The 18,420-nt window shown below is 29.2% G+C and overlaps 1 protein-coding gene across 2 annotated transcripts in view; it reads right to left on the bottom strand.

The window, feature by feature from the left end:
• Nucleotides 1-3,341: 3,341 nt before the first annotated feature.
• Nucleotides 3,342-18,420, bottom strand: part of LOC123296520 (protein cycle) — a 46,394-nt gene continuing 31,315 nt past the window's right edge. Inside the window, exons 4-9 of one of the 2 annotated variants that reach the window (XM_044878021.1) lie at nt 13,687-13,758; nt 5,924-6,372; nt 5,009-5,690; nt 4,532-4,611; nt 4,162-4,458; nt 3,342-3,913 (exon numbers count right to left, since the gene is read on the bottom strand). In XM_044878021.1, coding sequence (XP_044733956.1) covers nt 3,729-3,913; nt 4,162-4,458; nt 4,532-4,611; nt 5,009-5,690; nt 5,924-6,372; nt 13,687-13,758 — 1,765 coding nt within the window. In that variant the 3' untranslated portion in view covers nt 3,342-3,728. Of the gene's footprint in view, nt 3,914-4,161; nt 4,459-4,531; nt 4,612-5,004; nt 5,691-5,923; nt 6,373-13,686; nt 13,759-18,420 lie in introns of those variants that run through there. The other variant, XM_044878022.1, reaches the window with a different exon arrangement.

Genomic DNA, 18,420 nt, shown 5'->3' with positions numbered 1-18,420 from the left:
ACAAATTTATTTTACCACTAGTTTATAATAACTGATCGCAGAGTCCACTAAGCTTACGAAAATTCTAAGGTAAAACTTAAACAATAAGAGTAACAAATAAAATAACATTTGTTGTAAAACAAAGAAAACAACTTTTTATAGTCTGCCATTGATTTGAATAAAAGGCAAGATTGTTCAATAGATTAAAATTTATTGGCAGGCGGTTTTCTCGTGTACAAACTTCAACATTTTTTTCACTAACTAATAGCGTTATGTAGAAGTTTGTACACGAGAAAACCGTCTGCCAATAAATTTTAGTTTAGCCTTTTATTCAATTGAATGACAGACTGTAAAAAGTAAGAAGTTTCTTTTATTTTAGAAACAAATATTAATTTTTAACTATGCATTAATGCGTTTTGCTTGTTATTTTATAAATATTTCTGTTACTTGTGGTTGTATACATACCCCTTCGCATCATTGGCAGACTGTAAAAAATTGTCTCATTTTTCTATCACAAGTCGCTATTTTTTTTAGTATTAAAAAATTTGTTAAAAACACAACCATCCCTATGCGCTCCATGTTCATTAAATTTATCTCGAGTTAGAGAAGATCAATCGACTTCTTTGTATGGTAATTGTATTTAAATTCCTTAATAATTATTTAAAAAAATTAGTTTTCAGACACTATGTCAGTCTATTAGCGTTTGGTTTTTTATATGAATAAGGGTAAGATAAAAAACACAAAAAAGAAACTTTGAATAAAAAAAATAAATTTTTATACATTATTCATTTATCTACATTATGGTTTTTTTTTATACATTGATTTGAAAATAATAAAACAATTAATAAACTAATGCACATAAACTTAATAAAAATGAAAATAATAACAATTCAATAAAATATATATTTTGTTTGTTTTTTTTTTTACATAATAAAATTTAAACTATAAAAATTGCACTAATAAATTAAAAACAATAATAATTATTCCATTTTCACGAATAAAATAATTCATTTACTAGTCAAAAAAATGGATAAATTATAATATTAATTATTTTATAAATTTTTCTATAATATTATTATTCACCAAAGAATTTCCTTTCATTCGGCTTTACATTAAACAATTACTACTTAAAAACTTTTAGTTACGATCTGAGACCTGACAAAAATTTTTAAAATATATACGGTCATACACCATAAAAGTTTTTGGTTGGTTAGTTTAAAAGTGTTTTTATAACGTTCATATTTTGATTATCTTCAACAGTTAAAGGATAAACTTATGTCGAATACACAATACATCGCATAGTTCATTCCCGTCAGTTAGTTTTGCCCATTTTTTTGTTACCACGATGGAGTAAAACGGTTTATTTGCGACATGTGTTTTTATTTACACTATTAGCTATTCACCTAAACTAGGATTCTCGTGTATATGTTTTCAACCGGGAACCAAGTGTTTTTGATCGAGAAGTACTCGGCAATTAGTAAGGGAGGGATATGCAGTTTGTTGCTATACATTCTTAACTTTAAGCATTTATTTTTCAAGTCGATGCTTGTAGTATTTCCGCTGGAGATTCAATATTAATTTAAAGGACTATGATCCTACACGAAACACAATTTTACGTTGGGTCAATACTCTTCGATGAGAATGCTCTGTAATCAAAGAGACTTTTTTATATTGAGTCTATAACGGCTTATAAAGTCTCCATCTGAAAATGCTAAAAACCCAAAATAATAAAATAAAAAAAATAATAAGTATTTGATTATAAATTTTTATAATCAAATACTTATTTTATATATCTATCCTCATATCCCTCCCTTCTTTATTTCTAAAGTTCTGCGTACACATTGTCACACCTTGTACAACATATTATTATAGTTAATCAAAAATAGTATGGTCCCACCAAGATGTTTTTAAGAAAAAGTTTTTGATTCAATAGGAAATTCATTAAGTTTTTTGTTAGGACATATACATACATTTATCTGACACTTAAAATATTTCGCATTGAACTAAATTTTCATATTTGTTAAATAATTCTAAAACTAAAAATTACGTATTTTCGTAAATTGAAATTTTCACTTCTTTGGAAATACTTAATCAAAGTACAGATATTTAAAAAAGTTTATATATCTCCATTTGGATACTTTAATAATAATACTTTCATTTGCATACACCGATAATTACTTACCGGATTCTTTATTTTAAACATTCAAATAAATTGATTTTACTCAAACGCTCAGTATTATTATATTCGATAAAACTCAGTTCGATTTCTTGGATTGTAAATGGTAAATAAATTATTTACCAATAGATTTAAGCTAAACTTTCTAATAATTCAAAACGTCAGATTTTTTAATGTATCCAACAATAATTTAGTTAGGCTATATGGGACCAATTTCAAAGTATCTGGTCCGCATATGTAAAAATTTATTAGTTAATTTGAAAGAATCATACAAATGTTTCCTTAACACCATCTATATGGCAAAGTTATTGTTAACCACGTATAGAAACCGATCTTAATATTTATTGACATTTTTTTTTTATTTCAATGTTCTTGGTAAATTTTCTAGATACCGTTATTTCATATCAGAACAATAAATTACAGCATAATTAAGAGAGGGCAATCAGACAAGATAATGAACTATTATTTATTGGTCATAAAAATAAGTGACAATACTATATGTTCACATCTTTCCGATAGGAAAATTTTCCAAATATGTAATAATCCGCCTATATAATAATGGATGTTAAATGTAAAGAGTAATTAAGAGTCCGTATCTAGTTTGAAAAAAAATTATTGATCATGACTCATGCGCAATTCATCAAATTGTTGAGATTTCATCAAAAACAATTTTAGTCTAATCTTATCTACGTTTACTTTGAGAAATAACAATGTGAATTTTATATTTGGGGCAAAAATTTAATGGTGTACGGATTAGTTACTTTTTCGTTAATTTACAGCGAATTTTGGCTATAAAAAAAATTGTTAACATGATTCAAATAAATCATTGTTTTCATGAGTTTTAGTAAATATCTTTTTTTGGATTGAAGTCTGTATTTTTTAAACAGAATTATTGAATTAATTTAAGTCAGGTCTTCAATGACAAAACATGTGCAAGGGTTTAAAACTTCTTCGAAAATAAGAAGCCCTAAACCACATTCTTAAAAATTCAAATAGATAAACATTTATACGTCTTTTACTATCACTACAAGACATTGCATTTTGATTAAAATCTGGGAATTTTTTTTTTTTGTATAATTTTTGCATAATTATGCTTTTTCGTGAGAATTTAAAATTAATTTTCATTTATGAGCAAATTTCAAAAAAAATATTTTCAGCTTGAAATATTAAAACATTTGCATGCAATACTTAAGCTGAGATAAAATATTCCAGTTCACTTTTAATTTCATTAAATTCAATTTTCTATGGATTACAACATGAAACATTACAATCAGCAGTTATCTCTAGAAATTTTATGTTCCCCATAAAAATTCAATTAAGTTCTTTACACGTTATTTGGTTAAAGTTTATTTACAATGGCACCATTTTTATATCTTAATTTCAATGACATAAACTTCGTTGATCAGTAGAATTGGAACTAAATCACTGTAACATTTAGACACATACATGCTGGTGCAACGATACAAGAAGCGACACTTAATCAAATACTTGTACCATCAATATAGTTGACATAAGTTGCTAATATATCTTCAACAGACTCAGAAACACGATTTGTAGGTGCATTAACTGATTGTCAAGGTAATGGCCAAGGAAGGCCTGAAAAATCAACTGGACCACCTAAACCCGCATCAGCTTCTAATAAGCTCATTATAACAGCCATAGCCGCTTCATCATTACCATCTGTAGGTGCACTTCCTGATACTGTCGACTCTGGTATTATTCTGCTACTCATCATTTTTATAATCTCTTCTTCACTCTCTGAGAAAGAAAATAAATTTTGTTTTTAATAGGAAAATAACAATTGGGTTTTGAAAATACCATTTTTAATTGATTCTAATGAATTTTAAAAATCAACAGTTTTTGGGAATTGTGATTATACAGAGTGTCGCATTTAAGATGAAGACACCCTAATCTTTTACTCTGAAAAATCTGATCCCATTTGACTAAACTATTTTGCACATTTATTGTACATGGAGCAAAAATTATATATTTATTTTTAAGCTTACCTGGATCATTAGGTAGAATTACATTGTTCCTAACATGACTAAAGTTATTATTTACAGTTCCATTTAATTTAGATGGTGTAGGCATTGATCTATGATCTGGTGAATTACTGGTTGATATTAAAGTCTCTGCCGTTGTTGAAATAGGAATAATAGGATTTGTGTCAGGATCTGGACTACTTCCAGAAGATGAGTCTCCAGCTCTTCGTTGTGAATCAATAACTTGTTCAGCAATCTGTCTACCTATTTTACTTGCTTCTACATGTGTATTAATTAACCGTTGCATATCTCTACCATTTGCTATAAAAATTACATTTAAATTATTTTCCATGGCCATTAATCATTATTTTTTGTTTCGACTTGTTTTACTTACATTGTGAGAAGAAATCAAAATTCGTTTGCATTGATCCTTCTAATTTTACAGCACTACTTTCAACAGTTCTAGAATCAGATCTGAAAGTAAAATAAAATCATTACTTCATTAGCTAATAAATCTGATACAGCACTGTGACACAATATCCACTTTCATACAAAATTTTGACTTCCAAGGTTTCGTAGCTTTGGAAATTTGTTTATAAATAGCATGACTTTTTTGTATACTGCCATTTTGGAGCCAAATTCACCATGAAGATCAACCATCAGATCGAAATGGTATTAGAGTTGTCATTCTGCCAATGCGTAATCTATATTATTGGTCGAAAACAACATGCAGTAATTGATTTGGACACTTCAAAATAAAGTAATTTTGATACTGAAGACTTTAATTAAAAGACCATCCATATCAAATGTCAGCATATTAAGTGGATGAAGTTACAAGTAAAAGCTATGGTTGTTAATAAAGTATACTTACAATATCACAGAATTTTTCGCAATAAGATATTCAACATCTTTTGTCCATGGATTTCTAAATGACTTCCATTCACTTTGTAGTTTAACAAAGCTACCCTCTTTACTTCTAAATTTATAAACTTCAGTAGTAACACGTTCTAATCCTTGTAACGCACACTTATGTGATTCAGCTAACATTGGAATATCTTCATGATGATAATATTCGTACATTGAGGTGCCTAATAATTCTTGAGGTAAAAATCCTAATACTAATGTTGCTCTTTGGTCCACAAATAAAAATTTCCCATCCATAGCATGACGTGAAATAAATTGGATTGTCCGTACATTTGGCTGTCGTGGTGTATTATTATCACTAGTTTGCATTGTTGATATTTGTGGTTGTAATCGTCCAACGGCAACTAAACATGATAGATTACAAGTTTCGCCATCACCATCACCTTCTTGTTCATCTAAACCAATTTTAGCTGGTGCCCAAGATTTTAAATAGCCCGTACATTGTATTACACTATATTTACGATCCGAATTTTGTTGCTTTTTCCGGCGATGACAACCTGTCGTTGTATCAGCTTCTTCTTTTATTTGAGTACTTAGTTTACATTTCATTCGACAAAAAAATGATCGTCTTGCACCAGGACATAAACGAGAAACACCTTGAGGAACATCAGTTTTAACCGGCAACATTGCTGAAAATATTTTTAAAAAATTTAGTATAAATGCAAAATTAATACAGAATGAAAATTATTGAAGTTTTTTGCGGAAAATGAATACTTCGAAAAAAAAAGAGATAATTTTATGATTTACTGGAGTTTGAATTAGGACTTCAACCCTAGATTTACTCTATTACATTATACTTTTAGTCGAAAAGTATCGGGAGTTTGTATAATTTGAAAAGATATGATATGATTCTTATACTCACTTTTTGCATCAATTAATCTTTCTCGAGGACTTAAATCCGATGAGGATAACTGTTCTTTAACTTTAGCTACATCTTTTGGATGTAAAATGTCAAACCAACTTTGTCCAAGGAGATCACCCTGCGTATAATTTAAAATTTCTGATACTGATTCTGATACATATAATATTCGACCCCGATCACATCCAACAACAAATAGAAAACCTTCAGCTGCTTGTAAAATTAACATTTTCAATTCTTGATCGGATAAAAATGCTGGTTTATAATGTCCCTCGGTGTATGAGTGTACAGCACCGCGTATCGTTTTTAAATGTTGTACAGCCATTCTTAACACAGTTAATTTATCTAATTTTCGTGACATTGCATGACACATTGGTACCATTGACGATAGTTCCATTATGTATGTGTTCATTTTATCACGTCTACGTTTTTCAATTTCACTGTGATTTTGTCTGAAAAATAAATTTTTAAATCATTAATAAAAATTATATGATTATCTTAAAGTTATATAATCTTAAATTCTACATTTAAACAGATTGAAACAGTTTGAAAAGGTTTTCGAAAGGCCTGCTAAATCAGCAGTTTGATGATGTTAAGATATCTTACTGGCCATCAAGTAAGGAAATTCGTGTTACACACATAGCTCAGGGGTGAAAGTTTAAAGATAAGGAGAACACTTATCGAATGATTTAGACCAGTCATTTCCAAAGTGGTTTATATAGATCCCTTGGGGTCGATTCGAAGGCGAACGGGTCTACGGTAGCGAAAATAAAAATCCAAGATTGATTACTATGGGCTCGGTTAATATGGGCAGGTGGTGGATGAACGAAAGTAAAAAGGTAAAAAAATAGTGATGTACTTGTTGACTAAAAAAAAGGGGAAAGGATGCAGGTAAGTTTTTGTAGTAAACTTTTGGGATGACGACCTTTTTTGATGATCCGTAAATTTAATATTTTATTCCCTAAAATTTTCACACGAAAAATTGTTGGCGAAATTCGATTCGATAAAACTGTTTGTATTCTACAAAAAGTTTTCCTGAATATTTTCGTGAAATGTCAACGATTTATTGATTTTTAAGATCATTATCATTACTATGGATTTGATTGGATCATTTAAAAGTTATAAATTATATTAAAATATAATGTAAAATTCCAAATGTTTATTTTTCTTTTTTACCCATTTTCCAAATTTTCTGACAGTTTAAAAATTTTAAGTGAATATAGCTGCTATATATATAAATGAGAAAAAAGCAAATAAATCATTTCAAACATTTAGCATTATGTGCTGTATACCAAAGCGTTTAATTGTAGCGCTGCATATATTTTGTTCAGGATTATTGCACACAGCATTACGTGTTTTGATTTCAATAAACATTATAGCAATGGTTATACATAAATCCGATAATTTTGCTCAAAATGAGAAACTAAACAAACATTACGGTAAACGATATGATTGGGATCAAATGACACAAGGCTATCTATTTGGAGCCTACTTTTGGGGTATGATACCTGCAGCATTTTTATCAGGATGGTTTATTAATCGTTTTGGCGCACGGAATATTATAACGTACTCAACCATCATATCTGGAGTAATGATTATGGCGGTACCATTTTTATGTGAATTTCATTGGATTGCAGTGTGTGTTTCACGAACAGTATCAGGTATAAAGGAAAATAGACATTGAAATATTTGTTACCAGGTGAAAATTAGGATACAGCGATTAATATTAGTGTTGAACGTTGTATGGATGCTCCTCATCGATCCGATTGATGGTTTTGCAACAAATTGCATGTTGTTAAAGCCTGAGAAATATAGTTTTTCAAGTGGTAATCTTTTCTTTCCTGAGAAACGAATTAGGAGAAAGGCGATTTGGAGGCTTATTTACGATTTCGGGTCCAAATGTTTGAATTATGATTTTTGTTAGAAGACGACGAAACTAGACGAAAAATCAGTTCACAAACGTCCCACGTAGGGTATTTCACTGAACTAACGTTGTTGTTGCACTGAAATATGTAGGTGGATCTTAAAGCACCATAAGAACTATAGACTAAAACAAATGTTGAACTTGGGTTTCATTAGCAAGGATTTACTACGGTAAAAGGAAACCTACCATAAAATCTACACACAGCGAAGTTGCTAGTAAAATCTAGTAGCAATGGCCACTCGGATATATGAGGAAATTTTCCCAATACATTGTCAATACTAATACTATGCGGTTTAAGTTTATCTAAATTTTCAGCACGTAGCAAGTTATTTTAAGCTTTGGTAATTGATATTTATATTTAATTTTATTGGATCAAGGTGCAGCTTGTGGACTTGTATTTCCAAGTATGCATACACTTATTTCTAAATGGGCACCAAAAAAAGAAAAGGGGAAATTTTTAAGTTTATTATTTGGTGGAAATTTGGGTATATTAATTGCATGGACAACATTAGGATACATAATTGAATATTTAGGTTGGAAATGGGCATGGTTTGTACCAGGGATTGTTGCTTTTATATGGGTTGCCAGTTTTCGATATGCAGTAGCTGACACACCGTTAAAACATACCACAATATCAGAGAAAGAACGTAATTATATTTTAGCAAATGTTGGTGAATCATTAACAAAACGTAATCGTAAAATACCATATGGACGTATATTTCTTAATGGTCCTTTTTGGGCTATAGTTTTATTACAAATTGGTAATATGTGGGGTGCTGTCTTTTTAACGACATATTCACCAAAATATTTAACTGAAATATTGCATATGGAATTAAAACAAGCGGGAATTGTCTCAGGTAACATGTTTCAAAATTTTTTTAATAGCTTTAAAATTTCGACATAACATAGGTTAATGTCCTAGGTTAATTTTGAGCACAAATTTGAAAATTATGATCCAAATTTAGTAGAATTACAAAATTGGTTTCTCGAAATTGGATAAAATTTGGATGCAATAAAGCAAAATTAAATTTTTTGGATTCTAATGACGTCATGAAGTTAATAAATTCGATTTTTTTGATAATACAGGCAAATTTGATCCGATCTTATTGGAATTTTTTTTGAAACCCACTAATTTTAGGTCATTCTTTTCAACTGCGATGTCAGTTTTTTGCTAGCTATCACTTATGTGCTTAATTCCGTGACCAGGACTCCACCTTCTTGAAACCTATTAGAGCTAGGTTAATTTTGAGCACAAATTTGAAAATTATGATCCAAATTTAGTAGAATTACATACACCCCCCCTCCATACATACATACAGCTATTAACCATAAAAAAGAATTTGAATTCCTGTAACCAATTGTTTCAGGTGTTGCATATGTGGTACGAATTATAAGCGCAATATATTTTGGTATAATCGGCGATTATTTACAACGTGTCACAGTGGTTTCCACCACAAATTTACGTAAAATATTATGTGTTATATCACATTTTATACCCGGATTAATGTGGCTATTGATTACATTAGTAGACCGTCGCACCACATTCGTTATTGTATTTCTGGCAATTGGTTTAGGTGCAAATGGTGCTGTTGTTTTAACAGTATTTTTAAATGTTCATGAAATATCACCCAGGTATGTGGGTACATTAACAGGTTTCCAAAATTCCATTGCAACATTAACCGGTATTATTATACCATATTTAATGGGTGCCTTAACAAATATTAAAAATACTATTGAAATGTGGCATATATCATTTTATTGTACGTGTGCGGTGTTTTGGTTAACGTTTCTTATCTTTGTGTTATGTGGATCGGCTGAAGTGCAACCATTTAATGAAATGGGTGTCGATGATGACTGTAGTAATATAACAGATACTACCAACTCAACAGCAATATCAACAGTTGCGACTGTTTCTACGGAATGATTTTTGTTTTTAATTAATTTATATATTTATTAGAAATAAATTTGTATTTTATTTGTTACAGTTTATTGATTATATACATCCAATTTTATTTCTTAAGGATGACTGTCAATTTCCACGATAAAAAGAAGAAAATTTGGTAAAATTTTCAATTTTACCTCGAAATTGTGATAAAACTTATTTAAAGTTAGAGTAAATCGTTATATATTTGCTAATTATACTAAATGGCTCATTCAGAGCTATTTGCAGATTCTTGATCATATGAATCATCCTATACTTACATGTACATTTTACTGTAGAATGATTCATACAAACAAGAATCTGAAAATAGCTATGAACAGACTTTATGTAGTTGAAAATCGTTAACGGGAATACGGGATTAACATCCACCGGCTCCCGAAGACAGGAATTTGCTTCTTCGTGTATTTTTATTTGATTCCCTGATTAATCCATCGTATAACACCGTATAATTAGTTCCTTACTATTGAAGTATTTCTAAGTGGGATCTGTTAAAGCATTTATTTTTTTTTTTAACATTAACCCCTCCCGTATTAGTCATGTGGATATCTAAGATTAAATTCAACAATATTTTTTTAAATTTAGAAACTTTTATTGATATGAATTTAACAAGTAGTTTTGGATAAAAATTATATGATTCAAAAACTGACAATGACTTACAAAGCAAAACTTTCCACGATTTCCTCTAGCTTTATTTAATATTGAATTATTTCGACCTCTAAAACGGGTGCATTAAAGTGGGTGATAAAATTTAAACGTAATTGTTTTATATTTCGATTGAAGTATAAAATAATGAAATGCTAAAAATAAAAATTTATTTTTAGTGTTTTAAATCAGTGGGGTGTCGTGTTTTATAAGAATGACTGTCATTGACATTCATCCTTAAGCGCTAGCTTTTTGTTTGCGAAGCTGTTCAAAAAAACAGAACGTTTTATATAATAATAAACTAATAAAGATGTTTCATTATACAAAAAGTATCAATTGATTTTAACGTGATTATTTTTTGTTTTAAGATTTGTTTTAAATGATAAAAAGAAGCCTTACTTTTAAAAAAGGGTTACCACACGTTGTTTTCTACTGATTTTTGGACTCTTGTACTAATTTACTGATTTTCCTTAAAAAAAAGGATAGATTCTCCCAAAACGACGATTTTTTTAAATTTTTTTTACTACCGTGTTGAAAAAACACAGCACAGTTCACAGCACATGATAAATGTACGAAAAAATTTGTTTATTGGTCTTTCTACGCTTAATGCAAAGAGACAAAATATATCGTTCATTTTATAGGTTTGCTAATGATATGGCACAGGACTATGCATACAATCGATTACCGAAAATGTTTCGAATGTGATCGGAGTGCTCGGAAACTCCTCTTTACCTTAAGTCACTTAAAAAAGTTTCCAAGTCTTATTTTTAATTAATCTCCATCCTACTTTATTCTTATTTTAAGTAGATGCTCGGCCCAGCACTATATTGTCTATTTTTCTATTCAACACGATTCGTCTACTATTTTCTTCCCATTGAGTTAGCCGAGACGAGTAAACTTATCAGATTGAGGTCAATTTAGACTTAAAATATTTCTCATTGTTTTATCTTTCATTTGCCGCATGTTTAATTTTGATACTTTTCTGGGTCAAGATGTTCAATTTATTTCTTAGTCCGTTAAATTTCCTGAGCGATGAGAGAGGGTGCAATCTTATCTGCAAATATCCGTACAGTTCACGCTTTTATTCAAAATATTGTAATACTTTTGATAAAGTGATAAGGATCGCATTCATTGTGGTGGTTCCCAATTCTCAATAATATATTTTTGAAATTATTTTAATCGGCGATTAAGTGACTTTAATAGGCGATTAGAATGAATACTTCTTTTTCCCGTGTTCCCGTGGTATATTTACAAATGAAATGAAAAATTATTAAAAGCATTCATGATCAGGTATTTCCTATAATAACATTGTAATGAAAGTTAATAATAAATTGACCTTGTCAGTGAAAAAAATTACATATTTTGTATACATAATCAACTAAACTGCCCACTTTTTTATAAATTAATACACTCAAACATTAAATAAGTTTGTTTTATCTACATTTGTAACTTAAAAAGAAAGTTGTTTTAGAAAATGAAAAATTTATTTATTATTTGTTTAAATTCAAACAAATACCTTACATTTTCCTTTAACACGGCAAATGGAAGAATTTAACACGTTCCGAAAAATTGTTTCTACATATCGTGAGTTGTGAGTATTGAAGTTGATGATTACAGTGGTTTTAAACATAAGTTCGCAAAATATGTCTAGTTTAAAGATTCAAAGTTTTAGAAATAATTGTCAGTGGTTTAACCTTTTCTTCCATTCTCGCAGACTCTCAATAAATTTCCCAACTTGCCTCTGACTATACCATAAAAGTGTATACAGAATTTTTAAACTATTAACTAAGTTAGTTGTTATATTTCTACTTATTTTAAATGTGGGAAATTAAAGAAAAATGTTTGTACCATTTATTATTAGATATTAATAATTAATTATAATTATGTAATTACATAATAAACCTGTTTTATTTTGCATATATAACTTTTAAGGTAGTTTGACCAGCAAATAAATTACGGTTAAATAAAAGTAGATTTTTTGAAAATAATAAATCCTTGTTTGCACTTCTACAACGGCCTCCATTAGTTTAAATGAGACGAAACTTAGTATGAGGGATTGTACATATAAAGCGGATTGTATATAAAGAGGGCTGGAAAGTTGTCTATCCCAAAAGGCATATTCTTGATACTAATTAGCCTTTTTGCTCAGAAGATTAAAAAAAGATCCGCTAGATGGCAACTCTAGGGGGTATAAATATATCCTGCCATCTAGAGGATCTTTTTTTAATCTTCAGAGGAAATAATTTAACTTATAAACCCATTTTCAACCTACTAGTTAAGAAGGACTGTGGAGGTGTGAAAAGCCTTAAATACCGCCAAAACGATAATTTAGTGCATTTCCCCAAAAGGCACATCCATGTCACTAACCCAACTTACTTTTGGGAGTGTCATCTTCCCGCCTCTACCTTTTGTTAATTCCACAAAATCATGCTATATTTTATCGCGGTTTTTAAGACTTTGCCTCTTATCTTAATAGTACATTTCCCATAGATTTTCAGATTTTGGTATCTCGAAAGTCATAGCAGATATTGAAAATTTTTCCGGTTACTCTTAGTCTAGTTTCACCACATTTTCCCAAATTTCTAAACGAATAATCAACATTGGAAAACTTAATTTCAAATATCTTCTTACAATTATGTTTGATGGAACTACCTTAGATAAATAATTATTTTTTATTATATAAGTACATTTTTTTTTAAATAATAAAAAATAACATATACTTTTATTGCGGATCTTTTACTTAATAACGTTTTTTTTTTTAAAAATAGGATCTTAACTTGAAGTATGTACCTATGAGTTATTTATTGACATGTATTCTTAATTTATTTCATAATTTAGATTTTAGATACTTATGCAGTAAGTCATATTATTGAATTAAATGCAATATACAGGGTGGACTTAAAAGAGTTTTCCATTTAAAATGACGGAACTTTAAACTTAAATTCGTAACGCCTAAACGGATGAACCGATTTTGATTTTTTTGGTTTCCCGAGTGTTTCAAGTGTGCGATTAGGATTCCGTACACGAAAAAACAAAAAAAAAATTGGTTCAATGATGTTCAATATTGGTTCAATTTGGAAAAGAATTAAGGAAAACGGTTATTTAATGGATAGTATTCAAAGTTATGTTTCAAGTGTGAGTTTAGGTTCCGTTTAGGGTTTTAAATTTTGTAAATTTCACTTATTTTAATATTTATAGTAGGAAATGTATACTTTAACATGCCAAAGTTAAAAAAATATTATTGTCAATTCTACTTACTTTCTACTATCATCATTTGTGCGAACCGATTTGGCATCATCTCCTGTATCGTCTTCAAAATCGCTGCCGTCACTGCAAACAAAATAAAAAAATTAAAATAAATATTATGAGTGTACAATAAATCGATTTTGTCGTATAAATTGCCAAGCAGTGATGCCTCGATGATAAGATTAAACAATTTGTGGCAGTTTTTATAGATTATAGTGGAGCGAAAGTGGATTGTTATGATAATGAAATAGAAATTTCTTAAACATTAATTATACCTTTTATTTAAACATTAAATTTGTAAATAATTTTAAAAATAATTTACCAGTATACTTTACGTTTGATTGATTCTGGTATACTTATCTGTTAATTCTAAGCGGAGCAAACTTAGGAAAAAACTGTAATATAACGGAAATTGTTCCCTATAAAAAAACTGTAAACCTTTTTTAAAAATATTTTTTCGAAAAACGAATCCATCGAATCCAAACGAATCAGAAATCAAATATAAAATCAGTGTCTCACACAAATTGTGGGATTCGTTTCTGCTAAAAGTATTGCTTTTTCAAAAAAATGTTTCCTGCAAAAGTTTTTAATTATTGTATACTAAACAACTTGAATCAGCTTGAATGAGCTATATTACGTGAATCAGCTTGAATGAGCCCCCTTCTTCAAAGCCGGAAAAATTTGACTCGGTATGGCTTGTTTATTAATATAAATCGATTGAACATATTGTTCAATCCCCAGTTCTACCCGAAAGTTATTCAATTCGAATTAATCTCTATACTGGTAAAAGATGTAAATAATGAGAATTAAGCTACGTTAGATAGAGTTTTGCTTTTCTTATGATTCTTTCAGAAAACTTTCTGTCCTTTTGGTCTTTGTTATTGCCGTAACGAAGTGATAAAATTTTATCTACCAAAATTTTCACACACTGAGATAACTCGATTACGTTTATCAACTACTAATTTGTCGGACGTCATATAGGAAGCATATGCGTTTCTGAGATTCTAACTGTATAGTATAGCACCAACTAACCAGCGAAGAGTAGGTAGGTAATTTATCTAAAGACTAACATATCGCATCGAGTTGATTATTAAATGTGTATGATGTTGTTTTGTAAGACTTCAAATAGTAATTACTGTGGTAGGAAATATATTAAAACAATTATATATATATAAACTAATTTCTATCGTTTAACTAATATATGTTCTTCAAGCCTTGAATATTATATCAGGAGCCCCATTTATGTACTACTGGCCTTTATCCGCGTGTTTCGCTCGACTTTTTAAAAATGTACTTGTGCGTCCATTAACCGTCTGTTTGATAACACGTTATAATTTGCCATAAAGGTGCGACGAGAATGGATAAAATCAATGTATGGATTTCGCTAAAAAATTTTCGAAAATGTAGGAATAGTTAATTTTATATATTTCCGCACGGTTTTTTTTACAATTTTTACACAATGTTGAAAGTAAATTGCCAAAAATGAATTATTTTGCTACTAAATTAAGTTACAGAATAGTTGGGCTGTTGGTTTTGGTTCATTTATCATTATAAATAAATATTTTAACAACACTCTAGTCATTTTGATTAAAATCATTGTTAATATTATCTATCTAGTTTTTAGCAAATGTGATGAAATTTTCGCTTTGGGTTGGATGAATTTTCTTTTTAAGAAGTACGGGAATTGTAGTTTCGTAAGTTTTCAGCGGCAGTTTTGATTTTAAAGAACAAAAACCTTTCCCGAAAAAATTCAATTGCAATCTGGACTAAAAATAATTACTTCGATACTCTACTTTACAGATATGTCAACGTATACAAAAATAGGAATATACCGCCTCAAAATGGCGTAATTAGCCAAAAATTAAACCAAAATTAGTTATGTTACTGAGGTCAAATCATTGTAAAATGTATTTTTAGTATACAAGCTGCCTCCACAAATCTGCGCTTGGCTTTTGACTGGTACTATGAATTACACAAAATGGTTTAAAATATTCCTTCCATTATATACCGCCTGCCTTCTGGAAATACAGTGCTGGCAAAAATTTCGGCAACCATCAACTTCCCATTTTTTCCTAACTTATTACAGTCACTGTATATTACTAGCTCATTCTATACATAAAAAGTAAACTCCATATAATATTTAATTTCAATGTTACTTTACCAGTATAAATTTTTGTACAAAGAAATGAAACCTTTGTGGGTTATATATGAAGTGATACAATAGGGTGAATATTGTCGCACCTTTACAAGTAAAGAGTTAGTTATTAAAATGTTTGTTAGTCTGTAATAGTACGTATACTTTCCTCAAGTTGTTTATAATACTTATAAGGTAGGTACCTTACCTATAACAAACAAACTTAATAAAGAATACTTGTAAATGTTCAAACTTAATCACACTTTTCCACAAGAACATGCCATGTATATAATTAGTTTATGTTAGGTAATTAATTGTGACATTTATTTTATAATTTGTAATGGAAATTGTATATGTAGTCTCTTGTTTTCTTCTTGCTTTCAAAGTTTTTTTTCTTATATAAAGTAATAACTTCATCGACTTCATAAAAGGAGAACATTCTCAAAAACTTTTTTGTTTCGTTTAAGCGTTTTGTTTATTTCGTAGGTAATTTCAATCCTCCTTTCTTGATTTCTTAAACTAGTATAAATATAGATAGATAGAATGATACTAAAATACGGAACTAAAATCGGTTAACTTGCGATATCTTAGAAATTCGGCTTCCAATCATTAAATTAACCTGATTTTTAAACTTTATGGATCAAAATTATCCCATCCACCAAGTTTCATCAAATTCCAAAACAAAAATTGCAAAAAATCGGAAAATGTTTTTCATCTCGATAAATCTCAGTATATAAGGTAATTTTGACCCCAAAAGTACAAAAATCGAGGGCATTTGATGACTGGCCGATTAGTTTTTCAGATACGGATTAAAATCAATCGAAATATTGCGATATCTCAGAAACTCTGCATTGAACTGAACTGTGACTTGAAAACATCTGATTGTGAAATGTAATGAGTTCTGAAATATTGAAATGTAGTGAATTCATTTAATCATTTAAGAGTCTCATGATTTTGAAATGACTTTCATGGCCAAGGTTAAGGTTAAATTCAAGGCTACTATTAGATTGTACGAGCGAAATGTTTTAGCTTTTGTCTTGGTCATTTTTTTCATCCATTATTATTTTCTAAAATTCATGGGAGTTTGGAACTTTATGAGCATAGCGTATGTCATAACAAACATAAATTAAACAAACATTTTGTCTTTATACAAAACAAATTGTTTCATAATCATAACTTCGGCATCTTGGTTTTTTTTAAATGCATGATTCTATAGACTGATAAAGTATTCCAGCCATCTATGGAGCAAAAAAAAAAAAAGATATAGTGTAAAACAAATAAGTATATTTATCAAAAATTAAATTTGAATTAAATAATCTCTTTAACAAGTGAAAATGAACAGTTGACTGAGGTAATTGTTGAAATACCATGTATAGACAGTGGGCAATCGTTTGATTTTTTACGTCATGTAAGTAAAGAAAGATAGCCACTCTTACACAATAAGTATAAATTTCAGCTTGATATTTCTTTTCGTTTTTGAGTTATTGCGTTGATCGACGAACGAACGGATAGACGAACGAACAACCGGAAATGGAATAGTTAGGTGTATTCATGAGAACACCTTTACCAAAATTCTGTTCGTAGCATCAATACTCTTAAGCGTTACAAACTTGAGACTAAACTTAGTATACTTTAAATATTGCATTTAAACTTGGTATAAAAATAAGGAAAAAAGTCAAATTACATGTTTTTACGAAAAAAAAAAATTATTAAAAACATAAGAATGTCATATGTCAAAATACATTTGAAATTTAACCGTTTAATAGTTACAAATTTTTACAATTTGTAAATTAATATTCTTTTCAGAGGAATTGAAAACTTCGAATAAAAAGGTTATAATTAAACGAAATAAGATCAAAAAGTCTCCCATTTAAGGGAACACCAGATGATATGGAATTTAAAAAAATAGATAGTTTACAAGAGCATTAAATACAAAAAAAGTTTTTTTTCTGAGAATACAATGCCTATTGGACCTTAATTAATCAAATATTGTCTACGCTATAATGTAATGCCTATATAATTTATTGAGATGTTATAGAAGTAGGAAATAATAATAATGAATATGTGGTAATCGATCACCCACACCATTAAATACATATGTAAACTTAAATGAGTCAACTCAAAGATCAATGAGTAACTAACTACCTTTACAACTATATATACATATTAGTATTATTTGTAATCAAGTGAGTGCGCCCCTCTTGGGAATAAAAAGTAATTTAAACTTGACCGCAACGCAACAGTAGTTAGTTAGTTTTATATCTATGTTAGTTTGTTTTGTATATTGTATATTAATTGTAAGAGATAAATATGTGATGATGGCCTTCATAATTTGATACACCTACTAATTTGATCTTCCTTAATATACCTCTATACATCTATCCTGATTTGAATAAATTTTATGAAATATGGTATAATAATATTCAATATTAAAAAATAACTTGTGAGTAGCAGAGATCCATCACTAAGGCCATATTTCCGCCTCATGAGATACTTCTTCATAATGAATGCTTTTTATTATTATGAAATTTTTCTCTTTTCATGATTTTGAACACTATTAATAAAAGAGACGGCGATATTACTAAGGAGCCACTTTATTAATATTTAATCAA

Source organism: Chrysoperla carnea, chromosome 3 (genome assembly GCF_905475395.1).
Source record: "Chrysoperla carnea chromosome 3, inChrCarn1.1, whole genome shotgun sequence".
In the NCBI taxonomy this organism is placed as follows: Eukaryota; Metazoa; Arthropoda; class Insecta; order Neuroptera; family Chrysopidae; genus Chrysoperla; species Chrysoperla carnea.
The sequence above is the reverse complement of the archived record's forward strand: the minus strand, read 5'-3'. Positions and strand labels throughout refer to the sequence as shown.